Genomic DNA, 23,493 nt, shown 5'->3' on the forward strand with positions numbered 1-23,493 from the left:
AACTTTTATAAATTCTGAGTAATTCTTTCTCCTAACCATAGTATACTTGTTTATGAAAGCCATTCAGAAACATATGTAACTGACAAGATATGAAATGGAAGAGTGCCTCAGTAAAGAAGGAATAAAGTTAAACTGCCTGTTCTTGCTAATAGTATACAGGTATTCTTGCTCTAGTTACCAGAAAACAGATTATTTCTACAATTGATCAGAAGACATTGTCAATCCGTAAGAAAAGCTGTAAATGTTTCATTGCTATAATTTCTTACATAGTCCGCTCTTGTTATGATCTGTCTTTTTGATTATAGTCACAAAAGACCTAGTGGGTGTGAAGTGGTATCTCATGTGGTTTTTGATTTGCATTTCTCTGATGGCTAATGATGTTGACCATCTTTTCTTGTGCTTATTCACCATTTTATGTATACTTTGGAGAAATGTCTGTTCAGATCCTTTGCAGGTATTTAAATTGGGGAATATATTTTAACAATATTTTGTTATTGAGTTTTAATAGTTCACAGTTCATTGTATATTCTATATACAAGTTCCTCATCAGATGGATGGTTTGCAGAAATTTTCTCCCATTCCATGGGTTGTCTTTTCACTTTCTTGATGGTGTGTTTTGAAGCACAATAGCTTTAATTTTGTTGACGTCCAGTTTATCTGTTTTCTTCCCCTTACATTATGCTTTTGGTGTCATCTAGGAAACCTTTTGCCTAATTCAGGATCACAAAGATTTAAAACTGTTTTCTTCTAAGAGTTTTATAGTTTTTAACTTTTACATTTAGATCTTTGATCCATTTTGACTTAATTTATGCTATGGAATGAGGTAGAGATTCAACTTGATTCTTTTGCATGTGGATACTCAATTGTCCCAGCATCATTTGTGGAAAAGACAGTTCTTTACCCAGTGAAATATGTTTTGGCATTCTTGTTGAAATCCAGTTGACCGGGGAAGGGGGAAATAGAGTGATGTTGGTCAAAGGGTACAAAGTTTTGTTATGCAAGATGAATAAGTTTTAGAGATGAGTTAAGTACTAATGCACAGCATGGTGACCATAGTTAACAATATTGTATTCTATATCAACAAACACACATACACAATGGTAACTATGTAGAGGTGGTGGATACATTAATTAGGTTGATTGTGGTGATCTTTCCTCTGTATAAATCATCAAAACATCAAGTTGTATAGCATTAATAAGTATAATTTTTATATGTCAAAGGTATCTCAATAATGCTCTTTAAAAAGTTAGTCAGTCATAAATACCAGTGTTTATTTCTGGACTCAAGCTATTTCATTGATTTATATGTCTATCTTTATGCCAGTACCACGCTGTCTTGATAATTGGCTTTGTAGTAAGCTTTGAAATCAAGAACTGTGAGTCTTGCAGCTTTGTTGTTTTTTAAGATTAATTTGGGTATTCTAGATCCCTTAAGTTTCCGTGTAAGTTTTGGCTCAGTTTGTCAAGTTTCTGCAAGGAATCCAACAGGGATTTTGATAGAAATTGTTTTGAATCTGTAGATCAGTTTGGAGAGTAATGATATTAAATCTGTCAGTCTATGAACATGGGATATCTTTCCATTTATTTGGGTCATCTAATTTTTTTCAACAGTGTTTTATAGTTATCAAAGAATAAGTTTTATGCTTCTTTCATTAAATATATTCCTGAGTATTTATTCTTTTTGGTATTGTAAATGGAATTTTTAAAACTTTATTTCTGTATTTTTTTACTGCAAGTATATAGAAAAGCAACTGGTTTTTGTATAAAGAACTTGTATCCTGTGATGTTACTGAACTGATTATTACTTCTAATAGTTTTTTAGTGGATTCCTTAGGGTTTTCTATATCTAAAATCATGTCATCTATTAGAGGTAGTTTTATTTTTTCCTTTCCATCTTGATGGCTTTCATGTCAGTTTCTTCCCTAATTACTTTGGTTAGATCCTTCAGTAAAATATTGAATAGAAATGGCAAGAGTGGACATTCTTGTCTTGTTTCTGGTCTTAGGGGGAAAGCATCCAGTCTTTCACCAGTATGATGTTAGCTGTGCCTTTTTTGTAGATGCCTTTTAACAGGTGAGGAAGTTCTGTTATTTTTCATATATTTATCCCCACCTACCCCAAATTTACCGGGCAAGTCAATGGTCAATATATATGTAGTGGGTACATATTTTTAAGGTGGTTTAAATCTCCCTAAAAATTAATGTGAACAAATTAATCATGTAGTGAACACTTCCATTTTCTCCTCTCACAAAAGTGGTCATATCCTTTTAAATTAGGCATTTGTTTCATGTTAAATAATGAGATAGTTCTTTGTAATGAAGTGACATAACCTACTAAATATACTCTTTTTTAAAAACTATATCTTTATTGATTTCAGAGAGAGGAAGGGAGAGAGGGAGAGAGAGAGAGAAACATCAATGATGCGAGAGTCGTCATTGATCGGCTGCCTCCTGCACTCCCTCGACTGGGGATCGAGCCCACAACCCAAGCATGTGCCCTGACCAGGAATCGAACCTCGATCTCCTGGATCCTAGGTCAATGCTCAGCCACTGAGCTATGCCTGGCTGGGCGTAAATATATTTTCAGTTACATTTTTTGTGTATACTACAAATGGAGGAAAATAGACTTCTTCCTTGAGATATACTAATGAGGCAAACAGATTATTCTCACCCTCTCACTAATTGGTGTGCTCTTCACTGCTGAGTTGAGCTAAGTATGTTGTGGTAGTGTACTGTTCAAGTTAGCATTGCAAGAACTGAATGCCCAGAGTCCTTCCTGCTGTAAGAAGGGTAATTGTTCTATAGCCGAAACTGCATCTGGGAGTTAGTATGTTGATCATGGTCATCTGCTTTTTCCCTCTGAGCACTTGTGTTCTTGTATATGATACACCCTGCTGATTTTTTTGCGTCGACATTGGTATTTCCACAGTATATACACAGAGAAAAGTAAATTACAATAAAATTTTAACCAAGAACTCGCCAGGTAGCTCAGTTGGTTAATGGCATGGTCCTGATATGCCAAGGTTTCGAGTTCGATCCCCGGTCAGGGCACATACAAGAATCAGCCAGTAAATGCATAATTAAGTGAAACAACAGATCTCACTCTCTCTATTCTCACCAATAAATAAATTTAAAATAAAATAAAATTACAACCAGATGTGAAATGAGAGATGTTTTAACATTAAACGGAGGGATTAAAGAGCTCTTTGCTTTGGTTTTTCTCATGCCGAAATAGCTGTGTGCAAAAGGAACTTGGAGAAGGAGTCCTTGAGAATAAGGGTGTAACTGTAAAGCACACATTGGCAGTGAGGTTGCTGGTAAAGATTTTCGGCACACTTTTTTAATAAACTGTACCACACAATTACATTCTTATATATTTAAAAACTAATAATAGTTATCAGTGCAATTCCACTTTATTTTTCAGATTTGTACTATGGAGGGGAAGCGTTCTCTGTAGAGCAGCCACAGTCTTTTACTTGTCCCTATTGTGGAAAAATGGGCTATACGGAGACATCTCTTCAAGAACATGTTACGTCTGAACACGCAGAAACATCAACAGAAGTGGTAAGTAAAGCAGCCTCGTGACTAAAATGATAGGGTAAAGTGCATTATGTCTAATATAAATAAAGCTAGGTCACTATCGTGTACCTTTTAAGTTTGCATAATAATTACTAAAATTATCTCTTAACAGCAAATTTTACACATCCTAGGAGACGGCTTGTTTGCAAGATAATGCCCCTCATTTGTCCACGCTATTCATTCAAGCCCTATTGCTAGAAGCAGAGTGTAGAATCTTGATCAAATTCAGGAGCCTTCAGAAAATGCATTGTGAGAAGATTAAAAGCACCTCAACCTGTCACGCAGCTCTTTTTATAGTATTCTTGCCACCTGCCTAATTTTTCTTCTATAAGGAAACCTTCACAAGGAAATGTAAAAACCTTTAGTCACATATTAAGTAATAATCAGTTGTCACATCTCATTGACTTTACTGTATTTGGTTTTTATCAGATCACATCTCTTGCGTCGTAGCTCAGAGCTCTGAGGTCTTTAGAAGTTCCTCACATTATGATCTTTTCCAGTAGCTAAAAGACGAAGACACAGAATAATAAACAGAGTCTCACCTTGAAAGCTTCTTAGATATTTTACTTGACATCTGATTTCAGCATATATCCAACTTCAAGAAATGACCCGAAAGAGTCCCCTCCCCCTCTTTACCATTGGTTATAATAAAGTAAGAGGTGAGAAGGAACTGTAGGTGTGGAATTTGGAGACTCTTGGCACGAGCAGTAGTATATTGCATCAACTAATAAGCCCCTAAATGTATTCAAAACAAATTAACTGAAATGGAAGAAAAAGAAAAGTGTGTCCAAGGACATGCAGCTAGTAAGGGGCAGAGCCAGGTGTTTGAACTCTGCCAGAATCCCTCTGGATTGTAGAGTCTCTGCTTAACCCATGTCCTTTTTTTTTTTTAACATATCTTTTTTGATTTCAGAGAGAGGGGGAGAGAGAGATAGAAATATCAGTGATGGGAAAGAGTCATTGATCAGCTGCCTCCTGCACGCCCCCCAACTGGGGAATCAAGCCGACAACCTGGGCATGTGCCCTGACCAGGAATCGAACCTCGATCTCTTGGATCCTAGGTTAATGCTCAACCGCTGAGCCACACCTGGCCGGGCAACCCATGTCCTGTTTTATCTCCACTGCAGCTCTGCTGTTACAGCTGTGAATAAAATACAGGTTCACTTTCATTCCCGTTTACATTGCTAGCTTGATGCTTCAAGTTGTTAAAGATTTATCCTTCAAACAGTTGGTAAATTTACATTATGTCATCCTCAAGCCCAATTTTGCTGCCTGATGACTCAGAAGTGCTCTTATCTTGCATGTTGGGAAGCCTGAGAACACTGTTGTCACATTTCACTACTGTTCTTAATTCATTGTTTTTATTCTGTCAAGGCGACTTTGCTTCCTTTGGGTACAGTCCCAGACACCAGTGTGAGGAATGCTGACTTGATTGCATCTTCAAAAACTTGGAATAAGTTCTCCTTGATTTAATTTCTGTCAGGTTTGGGTACTTGATTTACGTAGGTCACTTTGTACCTGCCTACAGGATTTAAGGATCTCACTCCTCTAACCATTTAGAACCATTTGGAACCTTTAGGGGCAAGAGGATATATCACTGCAGATGCCACTGTCACCACTAGTGCGATTTCCTGGCACCTGACATAGCCAGCGAGAAGGCCTGCTGAAGGTTGATTTTGAAAAGAACTTTGTAGTCCTTGTCTATGTTTTTCTGTTTCCCTTTTTAGCTAGGGACTCTAACGCCCCAACGTGAAGATTTTTCTCCCTTCTTAAGATTAATCTAAGATTACACACAAGGTTTTTTATTTCGAGAGTATGATATCTGACATAGAATGCATAGTGAAGGTGATTACTAGTTAAAAATTTAAAAAGCAGATTGGGTATAGTCTCAGGAGTCTTTATGTAAACACCAAATATAAACAATGATTTTGAGCCCTGCTGGTGTGGCTCTGGTTGAGCGTTGACCTGTGATCCAGGAGTTTGAGGTTCAAATTCTGGTCAGGACACATGCCCAGGTTGCAGGTTCAGTCCCCAGCAGGGGCCCTGCAGGAGAAGGCCGATCAGTGACTCATCATTGATGTTTCTATCTCTCTCTCTCCCTCTCCCTTCTTCTCTCTGAAATTAATAAAAACATTTAAAAAGACAACAAAAAATACATTACAGTGTGATTTTGAAATTAAGTACAAGTTCTTAAAATCCCTCATAGTTATCATGCGATTTTATAGTTGAGACAACTAACTGGATTTTGATTGTGGAAGAATTAAGAGGGGAAGTAGCACTGTGTAGGTATCAGAATCCATCAGTCTGGTGGCAGTAGTAGAAGTGAACAGTAGAAGGCAAACGCCCCTTCTCAAGCCCCCTCTGGAGAGTAATAAAAACAAAGAAATATGTTAAATAAAAAATAGAAAAAGACTGCTATTAATTATGAACAAAATAATATAATGTAGATTTCTAGAAGTGAGGAAAAAATGTTGGTAAACCAAAACGGGAGGGAATGTCTCACTAGCAAATAGGAAGCACCCTTTTTGATGAAAACCTAGATAGGTTTTTACCAAATTGAGTTTAATTCTGAAGTAGCATGGTAGTATTTTGTTCCAGTTATACTAATTTGATAGGAAGTAATAATCAAGGATCCCGGCTGGGCGTGGCTCAGCCGTTGAGCGTCGACCTAGGATCCAGGCGATCGGGGTTCGATTCCCGGTCAGGGCACATACCCGGGTTGCGGGCTGCAGCCGATCAATGACTCTCTCATCATTGATGTTTCTCTCTCTCTCTCCCTCTCCTTTCCTCTCTCTGAAATCAATAAAGATATATTAAAAAAAAAAAAGAAAAAGAAATAATAAAGGAGAAAAATTATTTTGAAATTTTCCACAATCTGACTTTAGACAATTTTATTTTTATTTTTTGTTAATCCTCACCTGAGGATATTTCTTCCATTGCTTTTTAGAGAGAGTAGAAGAGGGAAAGGGGGAGAGAGAGGGAGAGAGATCTATGTGATTGGTTGCCTCCCCCCATGCGCCCCAAGTGGTGCTGGGGATCGAACCTGCAACCCAGGTATGTGTCCTTGACCGTGAATCAAACCCAAGACCCTCTGTGTGCAGGCTGACGCTCAGCCACTGAGCCACACCAACCAGGGCTAGACTTATTTTATTTTGAATAATCTTATGGAGAAAAATGATGGCATAAAAGGGCATAGAAATTTTTTTTTTTTTAAATTTCAGAGAGGAAGCTAGAGATAGAAACATCAGTGATGAGAGAGAGTCATTGATCAGCTGCCTCCTGCACACCCCCCTTCCTCCCCGGGGGGATCGAGCCCGCAACCTGGGCACATGCCCTGACTGGGAATCAAACCTTGATCTCCTGGATCATAGGTTGATGCTCAACTGCTAAGCCTCGCCGGCTGGGCACAAATCTTTTTTTAATGATTATAATAATCAGTTTTAGCAGATAATGTATTTTTTTTTTTTAATTTATTGATTTTTAGAGGAAGGAAAACATTGATTTGTTATTACACTTATTTATACATTCACTGGTTGATTGCTGTATATGCCCTGACCGGGGACTGAATCCACAACCATGGTGTATTGGGACGGCACTCTAATCTCAGATACTCAGCCAGGACACATGTGTTTAATACGTAAACAGTTGTTTGAGTGTCAAGTAAAAGGAACCATAGAGCACAAAGTAGAAATTATCATCATCAATACGGCATTTTATTTGTAAACAATTAGGTACATTTGATATAATTTCTCAACACATATATTTCCTTATTGAGAGCAATAATTGTGAGTGAACCACAAATTTCCCAAATATTTTAAATGTAATCTTGTACACTTTATAAATATTATAATCACCTACTTACCTATATAATCAGGTTTTCAGGAAAGGTAAGCATTTAAAAGCCAAATACACATTAAAAGGGAAAAAAATAGGCTTTGATTGTTGCTGCTTGCATTCTTCTTCATTAAAGACTGCAGTTGGATACTGTCTGCCCTGTGAACTAACAACAGTATTTAATAATAGTGGAGAAACAGGATTTGAAAAATACAGTTGCTACAGGCAGTCATATTGCCATTAAGCTGCATTCAGCTAGAAAGATTATAGATCATCAGGATGTGGTGCTATTACCATTTGCTTTTCATTACTTTTGACTCAAAACACTTTCTGTTTTATAGATCACTCTTTTCTGTCTTTAGTATTTGGCTATCTTTGCATAGTTTTTAATAATAGTTATTTTTAGCACATTTAGTTATTTAAAATCAGATAGTAGTGCTTTTGATTTTTAAGGGTGATACAGCCATTAGTATACCAGCAGATTTTTGGGTTGATAGGGAAGGAAATGATGGGAGACGCTTTGGATATTTCACATTTGTTCTGGCATAATCCTGTGTGTATGTGTCAGGATACTGTTAGGATACTTCTATAAGAAAGCAGTTTCTTAAGGAGAATCACGGAGATTATCATGAAAATGAGGTAATAGTAGCTCTTCCAGGAAGGTGTCTGTGCCTGCTATTGAAAGTATGTTGTTATCTATGGGTAGGGTTTCCTTACTCTGTGCTTTCCTCCGTGTTGAATTAAAATCCTGCAGGGGAAAGTGAACAGGCAGTTTTCAGAATGGGAAGAACACATAATATGAAAGGAAGTGCTAGGTAAGGGAGCAGTAGTTATTAGAGACATTCATTTTGAATTCTTTTTTTCTTTGGCCACTGGTCTGGTTTCTTCTTTGTCCTATGAAATACTGGTTTGTCTAGTTCTGTGTTGAGATAGTTAATTTCAGTTAGGTGCAGAGAATGTTTTGCAGGGCCTGCAGGAAGATTTGTAGGGAGTGTAGTATAAATGAAAGAAGAAAGCTCTCTGGCATTTGTTGGCAAATTATAAGGTAGCTCAGAAGTTCTTAATGTACTTTTCAGCCTTCTCTTCTCCTTTTGCCCCTTTTCCCACTATGCTCCTCACATTTAAAAAATAAATAAACTGGTTAAGAAAATTATTTTAAGATGCCATTCTTGGTATTCAGAGTGAGGTCATTCTTTCTAAGAAGCCCTACCACACTCAGCCTCACTGGACAAGTTGGTTATGCCCTTGAGAGGAGGAGCATACAAAGCCTCTGTCCTCACCAGACTCTAATTTTTATAAACAATATAAAGCCACCAGTGTAGGTAGAGTTTATCTCTGGTTCTTCCCTAAAGTTGTTGCTGGCTTTTGGGCACTGCCTCCATTCTTGTCTCCATGCAGCATTCAGGCTCTTATGGACACCATTAAGCAGTAAGAGGTTCCCATTTCCTTAAAGTCCACAGGTAAATACCTAGCTTACCCCTGGGAAGGTAGAAAAGTAAAGCTTACATTGGCGTTTTTCTTCTAGGTAAGCACGGATGCTCAAAGCTAGAGTGACTTGTGGACAGGACAAAGCTCTGACTCTTTTGGAGTTACTGTTTATTGTGGCTTAATTATGTTATTTCAAGGTTTGTGAGTCCCAGGACATCAGCATGCACATATAATTTATATTTCTGTCCAAGAAACATGTTTAAAAGCAAAACTTACTTAGGACTTTTAAATCAAGTTTAAAATGTAAGGAAAATTAAAACTTTTGTATATAACAAAAACTACTGAATGCTCTAAACACTGCTCTCTCGGAGCAGGTGACAGTTCCAAACTAAGCATTAAAATGGGGAAAATGGAACTGAGGAGAAATAAAGTCAATATGAATTAATTCATATTTGATTATGTTAATTTCAGTGTTCCACTGCAGCAACAGAAAATTAGAGTATTATTGAGTTGAACAGTGTGTTTACTCAAATCTTGTAAGGACTTGTATCTGTTTTGGCAAAACGAGTGGCTACAGTGTAAGTAGCTCCAACTTAGATGGTTCTAGTTAGGCCCAGAGAAGTTTATGGACCACATAGGATAATTTTCCAATGTGCTTTATGTATGTCCTCAAAGCAACTCTCCAGTATTCAGTCTCATATTTATTATACCTTGCAGAGTTTATAAACTGCTTTTAACTGGGCAAGAGATCCAAAAACCTGAGGCTATCAGTGAGCTTCAGTAGTTGTTAGCTCAGTAGAATATCAGCTTTTTTTTTTTCGTATAAAGATTAAATATAATGCATGTAAAGTTTCTCTGGCCCTAGCCGGTTTGGCTCAGTGGTTAGAGCATCAGGTTGTGGACTGAAGGATCCCGGGTTCAATTCCAGCCGAGGGCATGTACCTTGGTTGCAGGCTCGATCCCCAGCCAGTAAGCGTGTGGGAGGCAGCCAGTCAATGTGTCTCTCTCACATTGATGTTCTCCTCCCTCTCTCTCTCCCCCACTCTCTCTATAAAGTAATGGAAAAAATATTGTCAGGTGAGGATTTAAAAAAAAAAAGTTTCTCTGTGTCTTGGCTTTAAATTCTAATTGTTCTTTTTGGGTCATCACTCTTTAGAAGAGATTCTGTTAAAAGCACACCATCGTATTTGCAGGTGATGAGAATATCTGCCTTACAGAACAAGCCGGGCTATTTCTAGAGCCAAGTTTAAGACCCCTAAAAGGAAAGACATGAATTGTACCCTCAGTTTGAATAAGTAATGAAAAATACACCCTGATTTTCCAAAAGAGATATTTGTGTGAATTTTAATGATGGCAGGTTCACCCTTGCTCACTTTTTGATAATGTCACTAAGCTCATTTCTTGACAATTTTTATAACCCGGGATATTAAGTTAATACTTAGTACTCAGTAAATACTTAATGAATTACTTAATCCATAGTAACAAATTTATAACTTTAACTTTTCCCAGCTTACCTGGCTTTCATGGCACAGGGCCTTTAACTGGAAATGGGACATGGCTGTAGAGAGTTGTGTAAGAGAAATTGTGCTTAATGCAGTTCCGGAAGGTGCTCCTGTCTTAACATTCACTGCTTTACTTACATGATTTCATTTAAATTTACATAGGCTACATATCTATTTCAGAAAGAAGGAAGACCCCAACTACAAAAGGGGTGTCTTTGTAAATATCTCTGGACATCTAGTTCAGAACTCAGCACAGTGAGCACATAAGCTGGCAGAACGCACCGCTCCATGTGGTGAACTTTCATTTCAAAGCCTGCTCAGGGAAACCTACCTAACCTTTTACTAGAAATGAGTATAGTATTAAATAACAGGGAAATTATTTGACTTGAAATTGTGTTTTTATCTTCTGAGTGATTGGATAAAGAAGCAACTTTACATAAACATGAGGAAATAAAGCAGAGCTCTTCTGAGGACAGTGGAGCTGGAATCGTGGTTCAGCTTTTTTTTTTTTTTTAATGTTGAAAATATTACAGATGCCCCCATTGACTTCTTTCCACCACCCCACCCCACCCAGGCCTTCACTGCACTATAGCCTGTGCCCCTGGGTTATGTACATACGCGTCTAAGTTCTCTGAGTGGGCTGGTTCTTCACTGCATCTTAATTTTGCTTCGGAACCTATAACTCCTCAGATATAAGGGCATCACTTTTCCTTTTTTCCAACCATGATTCATTTTATAACTTGACTCACAGTTGTAATGGGGGAAGGGAATGAGGACTGGGAAAGGGGGAAGGAATTTTCATGTATTGATGGGACAGAAAGCAAGGAAACAGGAAGATTCGGGGGCTGCAGAGGGGCTTATTTGTGAGAAAGGGGTGGGTGTTTCAGCAGAAGTTAACTGAGGAAAAGGTGAGGGGACACAGCATTTACTTTACATACTCCCCTGCCCTCTGAAGAGGAGTGTCTGGAAAGGGAAACAGTCACAGGCCTTCTGTAAGACAAATGTTTGTGGCGCCTGAATGAGTCTTTCCAAGTATTAACCAAGAGCATCACATTTACTATGTAAAGTGTGAAAAGATACTGCTTTCTGAAGTCATCAAGCTCTTGGAGTAAGGCATAAGGCTGTCGGAATGACAGCAGACTTAGAGTGTGGCTCCTGCCTGCGTGCTTCATGGCCTGTCTGAAGACCGGCCTACCTCGAACGGGAGCACTGCTGGGAAGTGACGCAGGAAGGGGTCGGAGAGGGCTTCCGTGAAGAATGGCTGGGATTTAAAAAGTTTGCAGAATGTGGAGGGAATGACATTATTCAGAGGGAAAGGACGGGATGAACCAAGACAGGATGTTAAGAGAGAACGTACTAGGTGGAAGAGATGGTTGTTGTGGGAAATCAGTTGAGTTGGCCGAGTGGGACCAGATAAAAGAGCCTTTAAAACCAGAGCCGCGGTTCACTTGGTCTGCTGGGCAGTAGAGACACGGCGCCTGCAGAGGAACGCCATGGCCTTCCTCGCTGTCACGCCACCGAGGCTGTCACTTGGGGGGGGGGGGGCTCGGGCGGTCCTGTGGTCCTTTTGAAACAGGATGAACCTAATCCTAGTGAGCATGTGGGTAAGCATGGATCGAGGAAAGGTAGACATTGTGAAGAAGCGGTGCTGCCCGATGCAAGATCATGGCCACCAGAGAAATGCGGCATCAAACACTTGGTATCACCAGAAAGTAACAGTGTAAGGCGATGTAGTGAAGTCACTGAGTTGGAACAGACATCCCCTAAAGGAAGACGTTTCTCACGGATCTAAAACTAGTCGCAAAAAAGAAAGAAACAAGTTTGTCAAGTTTGTGCTCCGGAAACCGAGTCAAGAAATGCCAGTTGCCAAGACCGTTCTTCCACTTCACGTGTTTGCTGTCAGCACGAAGCGTGGCTCCCGAGTTCAAGGGCAGTTCCATGTGGCCTGAGAGGGTGATGCATCAGAGCGAGTCGGCCTCACTCTGAACAGCCGCCCTGGCTCTTCGGCATCTGCTGGGTCATTTCGGTGAAAGAGCAGTCTATGCAAGGCTGCAGGCTAGCTTCAGTTAGAGCCAGGTTATGGGCGGAGCAGATAAGCAATTTTAAAAAATGCTTTTCTGTAGCAGTGAATGGGCAAGAAGCATGTTATGAAGCCTATCCAAAAAGAAAGGGAGAAAAGAACAGGAGAACTCACCACAGGGAACTTGACTCTTCCTCTGTTGTTTTGTTTTTTGTTGTTGTTTTGTTTTAAATATGTCTTTATTGATTTCAGAGAGAGGAAGGGAGAGGGGGAGAGAGAGAGAAACATCAATGATGAGAGTCATTGATCGGCTGCCTCCTGCACGCCCGGAGTGGGGATCGAGCCCGCAGCCCAGGCATGTGCCCTGACTGGGAATCGAACCTCAATCTCCTGAATCATAGATCGATGCTCAACCACTGAGACACGCCGGCTGCCAGGCTCCTCTACTGTTTTTAAAGCTCTATGCAGTATGTAGAGCGAGAATGCTGTCTGGTGTTGGGGATATGAGTTCAAGAAAGAGACCAGAGAAAATCTCAGCTTGGTTTAGACTGGTTAATAATGATATGGGGATGAATGTGTGGCACTTTTGTTTAAAAACAAAAGCCACACATACTGATTTTAGATTATTTTTGTGTGTGGACATAGCCTGTGATGGGGGAAAGCTTTGGAAGTTAAGTAGCATTTGTATGTGGACTTTAGAAGGTTTGTTTTAGACATTGGTAACCACCTGTGTTAAGAATCTGCACTGACTGGTTGCTTGCTCTGAATCATAAACTGGGACCATGTGGAAAAATGGAAACTCTGTTGTTCTAACTACAGTATCTCGGTACATTGGTAAAGTTTCCCAAAGGGTTGCTGGTGAAAAGCAGGACTGGTGCTGACCTTCGGCAGCAAGGTGAAGCAGAAGGGGAAGACCTGAGCTGCAGCAAAGACCGTGCAAGGACATCTGCAAATGGGGGGAGGGGTAGTAACAATAACATTTGGTGTTTCATACAACAGGGCAAATATTTTTCAGATCCGTTGTATATTTAAACTTGTATTTGCCTGATTTATTCAGTTATAAGACAACTAGGGCCCCTGTCAAAAATACAGAATTTCGAAATTCGTAGAATCAGTTTTCAGGAAGAGGCCTAGGGAACTGTATTTTTAAAATCTTTAGTCGAGTTTAGGAAACACTGACTTAAGCCAATTCAGTAAGCCTTAATGTTGAGAAGTTGTTACAATTTTAAGTTAATGTGTTACATGGAATTTTCTTGTTGAGTGATAGACGTTGCTATGTCCTGTGGCAGAAGTATGATAAATATTGTTGACAAACTCATAATTTTGGGGTCAATAGCTTATCGTTTGTGTAGAATTTGCTGTCCTGTACAAGGTATTAGTTACCGTCATGTGGACATGAGACACACTCAAGACGACGCAGTTTTGTGCTCGGGAATGTGAAGGTGGCCCTCTGTCTGTCCCCTCTGCCTCCCCCACCTCTCCGTTTCTCCTGCCTCATTTTGCTCTTGTTTTCTTTCCTCTTGTTCCCTCCATTACCTCTCAGAAAGTATATCCTTAAGTTACCAAAATTCTTATCCCAAAACATGAATTAGCTTGCTAAGTATGCAGTATAAAACTTGAAAGGTGACCGGGCACGTGGTGCCATCCACAGCTCAGCGTCCTCGTCTGAGGTAACTTCGTCCGGCGCGAGGGGGGCAGCATCTTCCGCTGGGCTCTAACCTAGTCTCTTTCTTTTTCTATGCCAGCTGCCGAGCCAGGCAGTCCTCCTGTTCCACTTACTCCTTATGCTGGTCGTTCTTTATCCCTGGTTATTGTAGAAGTTTGAGTACTTGTTTTTTTATTACTTCTCTCTGAAGGAAGCAGTTCTGAATGCCTTCATCTTGCCATCAGCACATCACTAGAATCTGAGAGCCTTTGAGTTACAGAACTGAAATTAATACACATTGTTAAAGGTCTTGGTTGTCTGTATGTTACATCCGCATCTCAGAGGCTTTTCTAGTTTGTAGGAGATGATCGATCTTACTAGAAAATCCTTAGTACACTTGGTATCTGTACTTTACCATTCCCATTCTTGAGAGTTTTCTCATCCAGGAGCACTTACGTGCATCCTCACAGTACTGAAACTTCTGCAGCTGTCCCTGTGTAATTCAAGTTGTGCATAGATTTTATCCAAAGGCCAATCTAAAAAGAGATAACTTAAAAGGAAGCTGCCTTTTCCTTTGGTGGTCATTTTCTCTCTGGATAAAAATCTAAACTGTGCAGTCTTGTGATATTATAAAAATACTATACATGGTCCAGCACCTGTTAATTGTTGCAATATACAGAGTCTCAAAAATATCCAAACTGGCTTGTTTATTTTTAAACAGCCAGTGGTTTTTTTCTTCAAACCAATTGGTCTTTTTTGCTTTAAGCAAGTCTGGTCGTGGTTCCCAAATGAGAAACAAACCACACTTCTGTATTCCTCAGAGGTTGCAATCTAGCTAAGCAAGACAGACATAGTGAGAAGGAAAAGAAGTGTATCAGGCATCACTCTGTGTCACAGCCCAGGAATGGTACAGGTAGTAAAACCTAAATTCCTAGTAAAGAGAAGTTGATACTTTGTAAACTTGTAAGCACTCACAATTGCTTTTCTCTCTGATAGAGGAAAAAAACGTGTAACTGCCTTTTGCCTCATAGGCACATCCCATTGTGACCTCCCTACTTTTCTTGGACACTCATGCTTCAGCGTTATTTCTCATGACCACCTTCGGTGTTCTTGAGGATGTTTGTCAGTCCTACGGCAGGTAATCAGGACAGCTGGCTGCTTGGACAAAGGAGAACTGGGATCACAGCTGAGTCACTTTCTCAGGGGCCTTGTGCCTTCTAGTCTTTAAAGATGGGTTTGGGTTTACTTAGTCTCTAGAAGTCAGAGTAGTTTGTTTTTCCCTCTGTGTCCCAGTGTTGTCCTCCCAAGCCTCACCTTCCCCTGCCTCCTCACCTCCAGTGCCACTCTGCTCCCCTACTGCTGGAAGAGGTCATGAGGTCACCAGTTGCCCCAATTTTCTCCAAGTGAAAGAACTTAAGCACATGGCACATGTATTGGCAAGATGCATCACCTATCCTAGAGGCGCGTACCTAAAATTTGAACTTACATTTCCCTGGGGCTCCCCCTTTGCAGCAGAATGCTTGGCTGTGTTCTTTACGATTGAAGTTCTTCCTACTTCAGGGCTTAGCTGCCACTCTGGGATCATCCTCTGCCCAGTTGGACTTTGGAAGAGGAAGCCTTCCCTCTGAGAGTTCCTCCTTTCTGCCCTCCCCTCTCCTGCCTCCTTTCACTGCTTCTGTTGAAACTACGGTTTCAGAAACCACATTTCAACCTCTGAAGCCTTCTCTGCCTCCCTACATGCCATTTTATTCCTACTTCCTCCGGTGCCTTGCCCTGCGGCCCACAGGGAGGTTGGTCTTCTGATCCCTGGCCTTGCTCTGATCCCAACCTTTTGTCCCACCTCTCATCCCTCTGGGAAATAAGGATCTAAAAACGGGCTCCCACCCCACCCGCCCTCTTTCCCTCCAGGAAGTCCCATTCATGAAGTTACAGGGCATATTTGCATATGGTCAGTGATCTTTGTCTGTCTTACCATATCACATTTAAAGTATGTAAGTTTGTACAGTTGCATCATAATAGTTTCACTGTCTTATTTGGAGATGACCCTCAAGTCTAGCTTACGGGGAAGCTTATGTCTCAGTCGTTACCATCAAGACTGGACTTCGGTATGGTATGCACTAAACAGCACATTTTAAATCTTTTTTTATGGAAACTGTTTTTGCTAGACCGTGTAAATGAATCATCCAAGCTGTTAGAAGGCTTCACCAGAGCTCAGGTGTGAGCTGTCTGTCTAGAACTATTGTGTCTGACCCTGAGAGTTTGTCTGCTTTTGCTGTGAATGACAGCATTGATGTGCTGTAGCTCTTGTTCAGGCCTCCCCTGTGGTCACTAGTCCAAGATCTGCTGTGGCTTTGCCTGGTGAGAACTTGGTAACAGTAAACTTTATAGTAAAATATTCATACAGAAAGGTGCCTGGTCAGTGTTCATGGATTAAATCCGCTTTCTTTTCATTTCAGATTTGTCCTATATGTGCAGCATTACCTGGAGGTGATCCCAATCATGTCACGGACGACTTTGCAGCTCATCTGACACTTGAACACAGAGCCCCTAGAGATTTAATATCCTTTCAGACGCAACAAAGAAACATTGTTTGTAACATTTATCATTTTGATTGTTTTTAAGGACAGTATCCTCAAAGAGAAAAACCTTCAATTTATTTAATTTTGTTTAATTGGCGTTTTCCTAAAAGTGACTCAGTGTTGAGATGCAGTTTCTTCTATTTTTATTTGCTGACTTTTATATGAACCTTGTTCATTGGGTAAAAGTTGACTTGCTCATCATTGTTTATTACAATCAGATGTTTTAAGACAGTTTTCATACAAAAGAGGAAAATGCTAATCCAAATTAAAATCTGATTAACTCTAAGGAGGGTTTATTTGCATCCCCTCTCTGTTCTCTGGTTCCTTCTGCAGTAGGTGGGGTGGTGGGCAGATATGCACTTGGGCTCTTCTCCTTTTGGAGTCCCCTTCTCCAGAGAAAGCTGTTTCCTGCCCGTCTCTGAGCAGGAGAGCACACGGTCAGGCCAGCTCTGAATTCCCTTCCCGCTTTCATTTCTGCTTCCCCTTCAAATCTATCCCATGACAGTGCCTGACAGCTCTCTCCTGACCTCCCAGAAGTTGTCCAGCCCACCAAAGTGATTAATTTTGTAGACTCCATGCTCTGGTTTCAGGTTATGGATTGTTTTTCTAAAACTATCACCGATTAACTTAAATTTCTGTTCTGTAAAGGTTTCTGTGTTCATTGCATTTGGAAGTAATTCGAACACTAATCACAACTTCTTTCTCTGCCAGGCTTCACTCTTACTCTTCTGAATGCCTCTTGGCAATCATAATTCAACCTCAGACCTATAGAGAGGGAAACTGAGTAATTACGGGAAGATAAGTGGAAACCAATGGGAAGTAAAATGGGCCCAGCCCGAGATACTAGAATGTCAGCCTGACCTGAGCCCGTGCTCAGTGAACAGAGGGGACAGTCTTCTCTCCCGAGTGCAGGGACCCTGAAAGCAAGATGAAGGGAACAGTGATTTTTTTAAAAAAAAGAGCGTAATAAAACCTAAATGGGCCCAAAATACTTAGGCCTTTTAGTCACTTTGCATTTTGCGTAAAAGAATCTGATAACAGGACCCAGGACTGTGCGTGACCCAAGCTTCCCTCCAGCCCCGTGAGGAAACTAGGCAAGAAATGTAAGACCAAGCTGTTACCCTGAGCTTCCCAGCAAGTCCGAGGGGGTCTAGTGAAGTTGGTGTCCATTCGGTTGAATGTCCTGCATCATCCACATCCATTTCTGTGAGATTTTTATGAGTCTCTGGTTACCAAGAGAAGATGAAACTGTAAAATGTAAGAGTAGCAGAAGGTATTTGTTACATTTTTCGATTCCAAATAAGCATTACTGTGAAGCTCTAGGAAACAAAATGCTGGCATAGCAGTTGTCCTGGAAGCATACTGACTTTCCAGGTCCTTCAGGTGCTGTGGTAACTATGTGCGACAGGAGGGAGTGGCTTCTCCCCAGGTCTGCCGAGCACCGAGACCTTTCTTTTTAGCAGCAGCATTGAAGAAGAACTTTGTTTAAAACTGGTAGCCCAGAGGACTCTTAGTCCTGTGTTTAAATTACTCATTCTGTTCCTTTCTCATTACAGACAGTAACCAAGGTTTGGTTAGCATATATATTAGCACACTCCCCAGATATAAAAACCGGTGCTTCTTAGTTGTGGTTCAAGTGTGAACATATCCGAAGTTCAGTGCTGAGAGCACGGTGAGGGAGTGTCAGCTGGCTTGTGTGCTCGGGTGATGCCTTTCATCTCGCCTGGCAGTGTTACGCTGGTTGGTGTAGCTGGAGCCAGGAAGAAATTTCTTCTTCCCTGGGGAAGCTTTTCCCTTTGAAAAAACACACACACAGTGTACACACGCTCTCACATTGCTTTATATTTGAGAGTTTTTTGTTGGTTTTTTTAGAATTAATAACCCTTACAGGTATAGTTGTGACATTTCACACTCTAAATTAAATGTGCTGTTTTAAAATGCTTACGATTTAGGAAATCATCTACCTAACAAGGGCTCAAGTGATTTTTTTGTTGTCTGTGAAATACTTGGTTTCTTTTCTTAACTTTGGAGTTATGATGAATCGAGTGGTGTTCGACATGTACGTAGAATGTTTCACCCTGGCCGGGGATTAGGAGGTCCTCGCGCTCGTAGGTCAAACATGCACTTTACTAGCAGTTCTACTGGTGGACTTTCTTCTTCTCAGAGTTCGTATTCTCCAAGCAATAGGGAAGCCATGGACCCTATAGCTGGTGAGTTAGTTTCATATTAATAAAGGAAATGGCCGGGGAGGGGGCTCCCTTTAAAATTTTTCTGTGGGATTTGTGGTCCTAATCTCTAATCACACTCATATTCCTTCACAAAATTCCCCAAAATTTTAGTATAAATATAAAGTATTTTTAAAATAGACAATATAATATTCATATTATTCTGGCATTTCTTTCAGTAGTTAGAGGAATAAGATAGTAAGACATGGCTCTGTGTTCTGTATGTGGCCTGCATTGAAACCCAAGAAAATCCTAAGAGAGTTCAGTTGAAAGACCAAAATCCCACAGTTCAACCTCCACAAATACACAGATTAGAAAACTAATCGACAAGACTAAAGAATTAAGCTCATACAAGAAAGTAAAGTAGGAATTTCTCTGTTTTCTCTTTGATTTGGAAGCTATATTGGTATGGAACATACCGAAAAGTGCATATTTTAATAGCTTGGGAAAGTCTTACTAAAAACAGCAGTTGAACATGGAGTTTTTTAGCAAGTCACAGGGTTTAATGCATGGCCAGCCTGGAAGCCAGCCACAGAACACAAGGGTTGAGTCAAAATAAAATGTCAAAAATCACTGTAGGTTATGGAAGGAAGCTAGACTTTGGGTGGTGAGCACACAGTACAACATACAGATACCGAATTATAATGTATACCTGAAATTTATGTCATGTTATTAATCAGTGTTACCTCAGTAGATTTAATTTTTTAAAAAATGACTAGCCTGAGACTAACAGACACAGCAAGCACAGACAGGCAGTAAGACTGGGAGGCCTGAAGCAGGTTCTGAGTGTGTGCACATGGCAGACTGTGTGCCGGAAGCCACGGTGCGCCTCACGGAACATGCCGAAATACTGACGGGTAGATCTGTGACGGAAACTCGATAAATGTTCTTTAAAATGTGATATATGCACGTAAAATCTTCATTCCAAATGTGCTTTGGGAATTTGGATATGCAATAATCCCAGTAAACTTGAGTTTGGGATTTTAAAAAATATTTCTTTATCCAAAGGGAATCCAGTATTTACCTGCTGTCTTTGGTAGTGAGGTTCTAAAGCGAAAAGTCAAAGTAATTTCTGGGCTGAGTTTTAATGATGAAGAGCATTTGCCAGCCTGGGAATGCCTCCAAGGCAATTGCCAGCACCATGTGACCCTCTAAGTGAGAGAAGGCAGTGATTGCGCCTTCTTAAACGAAGAGGCGGAGACAGAGGTCACATCACTCTTAATGAGCTGGATTAGAACAGACCACTAAACAGGCTGCATAGCGAGGAGCCGGCAGCCTTCCTGCGCGCCCGTGGTGCTCTGGCCCTCCCACGTGACCGAGCCGAGGGCAGGCCGAGGCCGGTGGGCAGGGGCCACAGCGAGACGTGATCCAGGTCTCTTGGATTTAATTCTGATTGTTCAAGCACCAAATAAATGTTCTCTGTATCAGACACTGTCCTAAGAATTGGGAAGTTCCTTGCTTTCATGGAGCTCATGTTGAGAGGGTTTATAGTCTCATCGGACTAGAAGATGAACGACTTTGATCCACTAAAAAGTAGAGAAAGTATAACTAAATTAGCTCATTAAGGAAATAACTTAAACAATCTTATGTTTTGCCTAAAACAACAGTCATTGTATGTGGGTTAATACTCATACGTGCAAGCGCCTGCCCCCGGGAGGTATTCTAAACCTGCTGCGACCCCCCGAAGCCACGAGCTGCCGTGAGAACCTGCTTCACCGCCATCGCGCTCGGGCCCTCGGGTGTGAGAGTGGCATGCACCATTCCGCTTTCTGTCGTCGTGAGTAGACAGTAACGGTCTTCATTTCCATCGGCAGAGCTTTTGTCTCAGTTGTCGGGAGTGCGGCGTTCTGCAGGAGGACAGCTTAATTCTTCCGGCCCTTCCGCCTCCCAGTTACAACAGCTGCAGATGCAGCTGCAGCTGGAACGGCAGCACGCCCAGGCGGCGCGGCAGCAGCTGGAGACCGCGCGCAACGCGAGCCGGCGCACCAACACGAGCAGCGTCGCCGCGGCGGCCACGCAGCCCGCGGCCGCCGCCAACCCCGCGAGCACGGAGAGCAGCCAGCCCGCCGTCCAGAACTCCCAGTTTCTCTTAACGAGGTAGCCCATTTCCCAGCGCTGCTTTCGGAAGCAGCGTTGCGTTATTAGCACTGTGCAGTCCAAAATAACCTTTCTTTTTTGTGCTTATGTATGTCCTTAAGTGCTTGGCCTTTGATCGAACCATTAAAGCCCATGGGTCTCTGCTCAAAACTGCACATTCAGTGCTCGCCGAAGAAAATGCAAAATAATTCTTATTTCAGATAAAGTAGGAATGCTGGTGGTACTGTTCTAACAGCACATCGGCATCTAGGAAGAATTTCTTCTCCCAGGTTGCCCATAAAACTTAAACACCATATCATCATATACGGGGTATATTAGGTACATTTGTTATCATAATTAATTTCTTTGTATTGCTAATTTCAGTCTGCTGTGAAATAGTAAAAGGTACAAGAGAGGATTTCTGCCCAGCCAGTGTGGCTCAGCAGTTGAGCATCGACCTAGGATCCAGGAGATCGTGCTCGATTCCTGGTCAGGGCACATGCCTGGGTGGTGGGCTCGACCCCCGCAGGCGGCGTGCAGGAGGCAGCTATCAATGACTCATCATTGATGTTTCTATCTCTCCCTTCCTTTCTCTGAGAAATAAATAAAAAGAAAGAGAGGATTTCATAACATGGTTTTCTCCCGAGACTTCATAAAGAAGTGGTATATAAATTCTTATGGTCGGCACACACAATAGTAACTACTAAAAAAGGGTTTGCCGCAGTGTAAAAAAGATGCAGTGCACACAGTAAATGGTTCTGCTGCATAGAGTAGAGTTCATATTTGCTTCTGAAAACTACCATTAGCAACTGATATGTTCCTATACCAAAAACCTCACCCGCATTTGATGTGACTTTTAAGAATATAAAGGAGTTTGGAAAGAGCAATGACGAGTAAACTTGGACCCAACGGAGAATGAATCTGGACTAATTTGGGCTTTTAATGGAACAGAGAAAAATAAAGTAAAAGCTGTAAAATGAAGACGAAAATTAGTGTAGTACATCAGTTGTCTCCAGAATACAATGTGTGTGACAGTTAGATGTTAGAAGGAAATATTTCTATGTGTATGTCGTTTATCTCATACTTTTAAAAATCTCTGGCACATTTAAAGAGTTGTAAATAACATATTGTGGGTCCAGAATAGAAAATGTTTGTGACCCCTGTCCAGGGCCCCAGCTTTGCCACTTACTAGTTTGGACCTTAGGCAAGTCACTAACTTCTCCAAACCTCGGTGTTATCATCAATATTCTATGGGTTTTGCCCAGCTGATGTGGCTCAGTGGTTGAGTGTCAACCCATTCACCAAGAAGTCACTGGTTCAGTTCCCAGTCAGAGCACATGTGTGGGTTGTGGGCTCGATCCCCGACAAGAGGCATGCAAGTGGCAGCTGATCGATGTTGATGGTTCTCTCATTGATATTTCTATTTCTCCCTCTAAAAATCAATAACCATATTTAAATATATATATATACACATATGTATACACACACATATACATACACACACACACACACACATATATTCTATGAGTTTTGCCTCATGAGAGAGAATTGTTTTCAGGATGAATTGAAATACTGGTATGTATATGGTCTGGCTCAGCAGCTGGCAATAGAGTAAAGGCCCAATTAATGGGACCCATTATTACCATTTGTTGTGGACCTAAGGAGGAAATTTCAAGTGGGGAATTTACCTTTGTTTTATCTCTGCAAAGTCAGTAACTACCTGATTGTTACCATAAAATGTTGCTTCAACATAAATCAAAGAGCCTCAGATAGCTCTAGCCTACTGCCCTGTGACCTTACCTGTAGGGACTCACCAGCAGCAAGCCTGTAAGTTGTCAGATCTAGGTACCTACCTGCCAGTGCGTATATCCACTGAGAGCCCACTGACCTGTGGGTGGAGTGAATGTCTTGCCAGTGCCCTTAGAAAGACATCTTCCTACCCTTGCCCCGATGTTTTTTTTATTTCATTAGCCCCATGCTCAGTGGGCTTGATGTGGGATTTTTCTCTGTGCAGTTTTTCTACATTAGACATCCAGCTCTAGGGCATGGTGTGGGTGACCTGAGTGCTTTTCTTAGATTTTGGCTGTAGCTTGTTGAAGGCCCCTGCTGTCATCTGATGTTGTACATCGCATAGTACCTTGCAGTTTGCAGACTGCTTTCCACATCTTTCATTGTATCATTTGTTCATGATTTACCTAAGGCAGTATTCCCCCAAAAATATTCCCTGGGCCCAGCCGGCATGGTTCAGTGATTGAGCATCGACCTGTGAACCAAGAGGTCACGGTTCGATTCCCGGTCAGAGTACATGCCTGGGTTGCAGGCTCAATTGCCAGCAGAGGCTGTGCAGGAGGCAGCCGATAAGTGACTCTCTTGCATCATTGATCTCTCCTCCCTCCCTCCCCCCTCCCTCCCCCCTCCTCTGTCTGCCCTCCTCCTCTCCCCCTCCCTCTCTCCCCTTCCCTCTTCCCCCTTCCCCCCCCTCTCTTTTTCTCCCTCTCCCTCTCTGAAATCAATAAAAACATTAAAAAAAAAATTCCCTGGGACTTTATATATTCTAAGGAATATATGTAGTTATGTTCAACTTTTTTCCTGATAAATAAGATTGGG

General features: G+C 41.2%; 1 protein-coding gene across 2 annotated transcripts in view; it reads left to right on the forward strand.

Moving 5' to 3' along the window:
- Positions 1-23,493, forward strand: part of KCMF1 (potassium channel modulatory factor 1) — a 65,684-nt gene that overhangs the window by 37,544 nt on the left and 4,647 nt on the right. For both annotated transcript variants that reach the window (XM_087823665.1, XM_087823664.1), the window contains 4 exons: positions 3,423-3,562; positions 16,463-16,564; positions 18,621-18,795; positions 20,625-20,907. In XM_087823665.1, coding sequence (XP_087679791.1) covers positions 3,423-3,562; positions 16,463-16,564; positions 18,621-18,795; positions 20,625-20,907 — 700 coding nt within the window. The remainder of the gene's footprint in view (positions 1-3,422; positions 3,563-16,462; positions 16,565-18,620; positions 18,796-20,624; positions 20,908-23,493) is intronic.

The sequence above is a fragment of the Miniopterus natalensis genome, chromosome 13 (assembly GCF_054644295.1).
Source record: "Miniopterus natalensis isolate mMinNat1 chromosome 13, mMinNat1.hap1, whole genome shotgun sequence".
NCBI classification, from domain to species: Eukaryota; Metazoa; Chordata; class Mammalia; order Chiroptera; family Miniopteridae; genus Miniopterus; species Miniopterus natalensis.